The 3,133-nt window shown below is 41.2% G+C and overlaps 1 protein-coding gene across 1 annotated transcript; it reads right to left on the reverse strand.

The window, feature by feature from the left end:
- Positions 1–1,736: 1,736 nt before the first annotated feature.
- Positions 1,737–2,531, reverse strand: LOC108995759. Its single transcript, XM_018971386.1, has one exon. The coding sequence runs from the start codon at positions 2,529–2,531 to the stop codon at positions 1,737–1,739; it is 795 nt and encodes a 264-aa protein (XP_018826931.1).
- Between the last annotated feature and the right edge of the window lie 602 nt (positions 2,532–3,133).

Consider the following 3,133-nt stretch of genomic DNA (forward strand, 5'->3'; position numbering starts at 1 on the left):
AAAGACTTATCGGCCTAAATTTATCAAACTCCGAAGGCACATCTACCTTCGAAATAAGCACAATGAAAGAAGCTGAATAAAATCTCAGAAGACGTTTAGTTAGAAAAAATTATGAGATAGCTTCCAAAACATCCATTTTTACCACCTCCCAACAACTCATAAAAAATCCAGCACCAAAACCATCTTGCCCAAGAGAACTATTTATAGGAATAGACGAGAGAGCCTCTTTAACTTCATCCAAAGAAGGAATGCAACAAAATCGAACACAACCGTCTTCTTCAATAACCGGCGATATCAAGTTTGTTAAATCCAGCAACTCTCTTGGTTGATTTGATCATTGTAGGAACTCAGAAAAATATTCAACGGCACCAAGATGAATTTCTTCCGGTGAATTGAACTCCAACCCATCCATAGTTCTCAACTTATGAATTTTCCTACGCCTTTTATTAGATAACCAAACATGAAAGAATTTTGAATTCCGATCACCTTCCATCCTCCACTTAATTTTAGCCATCTAAGCCAATCATATGTCTTCCCTTCGCCTCCAAGAAGACAACTCAGTAGAGTACCTCACAAGCTCCCTTTCAACATCATTATCCCAATCTCTTTGCAGCGAGTGCTCAAGACCCTCAACCTTTTCTTCAATAATAGCAATCTAAGAATTGGTCCGCCCAAACACCCTCTTGTTCCATTCACGTAGAGCCACATTAACCTTTTTAAGTTTACTAGCCAATTTAATGAGCCCCGTACCTACCGCTGGTTTAGACCACACATTCTGTACAAAGTTCATAAAGTCAAGGTGCTCAACCCACATTTGCTGAAACCTAATTGGAGAAGGACCATAAGTAAAAGGTCTTTTAGGAATTCTATAAATATGGGACTATGATCCGACGTTGTCCTTGACAGATACGAACAATGTGCACTCGGAAAAGCTGTCAGTAAATTTGCATCAAGAAGCACTCTATCCAACTTAGCCCAAGCTCTAGATAATCCATGCTGACCATTGCACTATGAAAACTTTCTCCCCTGTGAATTCATTTCAATCAACCCACCCTGGTGAATCCATCTATTGAAGTCATCCATTGCAGCTCTTGTCCTTGGTCGACCACCACACCTTTCCACATCCAAACGAATTATATTAAAATCTCCTGCAAACAAACAAGGCTCCACACCCATTCTAGCCGAACTCAGCTCCTCCCAAAGCATCTACCTTTCATTTCTATTACACTTAGCATAGATAAAATTACCCAAAAATTGTGCAGATCCATCGTCTATATGTAAAGACAAATACTGCGATCCCATTCGGACCAACTGCACGTCCATTTCATTTTTCCAAAATACCCAGATTTTCCCACCAACATCCTCATTTGTTATAACCTTATCAAAATGAAACAACCGCATGTACATCTGAATTTTATCAACACTCTAAAACAGTTCCAGCAACACTGCCATCTTCGGCTTACATTTGTTCAGCAAACTCTTTAAACGTCCCTTAGAAGTACCTATTCCCCTTATATTCCAGACTAATATGGATCCTATCATTGAGAAAAAAATTTGGCTCTAGTGAGCACCCTCTTAGAACTCCTAATTTTCTCAAATTGCCTCTTATGGTATTTTCTCTTCCCTACTTCATCCTCTGTTTCCGTGTGATATTCCTTATCCTGCAGAAAGACTTCCGCATGTAACTCAGGTTCCGGATCAGACATGGACCCCTCTTCCAAGAAAACCTCTTCCTCCTATAATTTATCATCCTCCCTCCCCTCTGTACTAGGAACTACATCCACCTCCCTCATGTCTGTGGCCAACTCCGCCTCCTTCGACTGAGTAGAACATTCCAAACTTCCGTCATTCCTCTCTGGCATGGACACCTTATTATTCATTTCCTCTACAGGAACCTCAATATCAAGAGACTCACCATGATCTTTTTCCGTTTCCAACTCCTCAATCAAAGGTGTGGAGGATTCACCTATTACCTGATTTACCTCAGAAACCTGATTTGCTTCAACTTCTTTTTCCTCGACAACTGGTGCATTCATATTTTCCTTCGGTTCTTCCACAACAGGTTCTTGTTGCCGAACCCATACCTTTCTTCTAGTAATCTTTTTCCCAGCACGACATGTCCTTACATTATGCCCCAGTATTTTGCACTTGGAACAGAACGCCGGCAGAGTTTCATAAATTATCTCTTGCTTACGACTAGACCCCATTCCAGGTGTCCCAATCCAAAAATGAGGTAAAGGCTCCTTTGCAGCATCCATCTCCACACAGATACGGGCACCATCGATGCGAGTGGCACAACGAGTGGGATTATCACGTCTAATAAATCTACCTATTGGGGTTGTAAGAATTTTAAGAAAATACTCATGATAATAGTTAGGAGGCAAACCTGGCAAGACGATCCAAACCGGCACAATGGATGGTTCTTCTTCTTCTTTAAAATCTGGAGTCCAGGGGAATGGACGATATGGAACCCCGTCTATATCACTATCTTCACGTGAAAGGGCCTTCTTGCAGTCTTCTTCGGAAGTCATTCTTATAAACACGTTCCGAGGATGCATCATATTAGAAACAACTGGAATGCCATCAAGATTCCAATGCTTTTGAATGAATGCCCAAATGGCATCCAAGGAGGGACGGTTTCGAAGAAATTTCAAGACGATAGAAAACCTAAAAGGTTCTGTCGAGCGTAGTATTTCCTCCTTAGAAAACTGAAAGAAAATTTTCCCATCCTTGGATTTCGGCACTCGGTGTGCCACAGACAATTCTGGAAGAGGTTGAGGAACCACCGATACGAGATCCACGAACAGACGTCAACCTACATTCTCAACGGCTGCCATACAGCCTTACGTGAAAATTGGAAACCACCCTAGACAAGACGAAGTCTCAAGAAGAACTTTCAAGAAGAAAGCAGCGTTCTTGGAGCGGTTGACTCATTCTTGCGCGCATTTCAAGTGTAAGTTATGCTACAAAAAGATTTCCAATGATCAAGCAAGGTGAAAGTTTATGCTACAAAACATTAGGTTCTTGAAATCGAAATACTAAATACTAAGCATGTGATCCATGCACTAGGGGCTTAAACTTTCTAACCCGAATCAATTTACAAGACCTTCCATCAATCCCCCATTTCCCTTCT

This window comes from Juglans regia, chromosome 2 (assembly GCF_001411555.2).
Source record: "Juglans regia cultivar Chandler chromosome 2, Walnut 2.0, whole genome shotgun sequence".
NCBI lineage: Eukaryota > Viridiplantae > Streptophyta > Magnoliopsida > Fagales > Juglandaceae > Juglans > Juglans regia.

Coding starts and splice junctions, on each gene's coding strand:
- LOC108995759 (XM_018971386.1), bottom strand. CDS start 2,531: ATGACTTCCGAAGAAGACTGCAAGAAGGCCCTTTCACGTGAAGATAGT.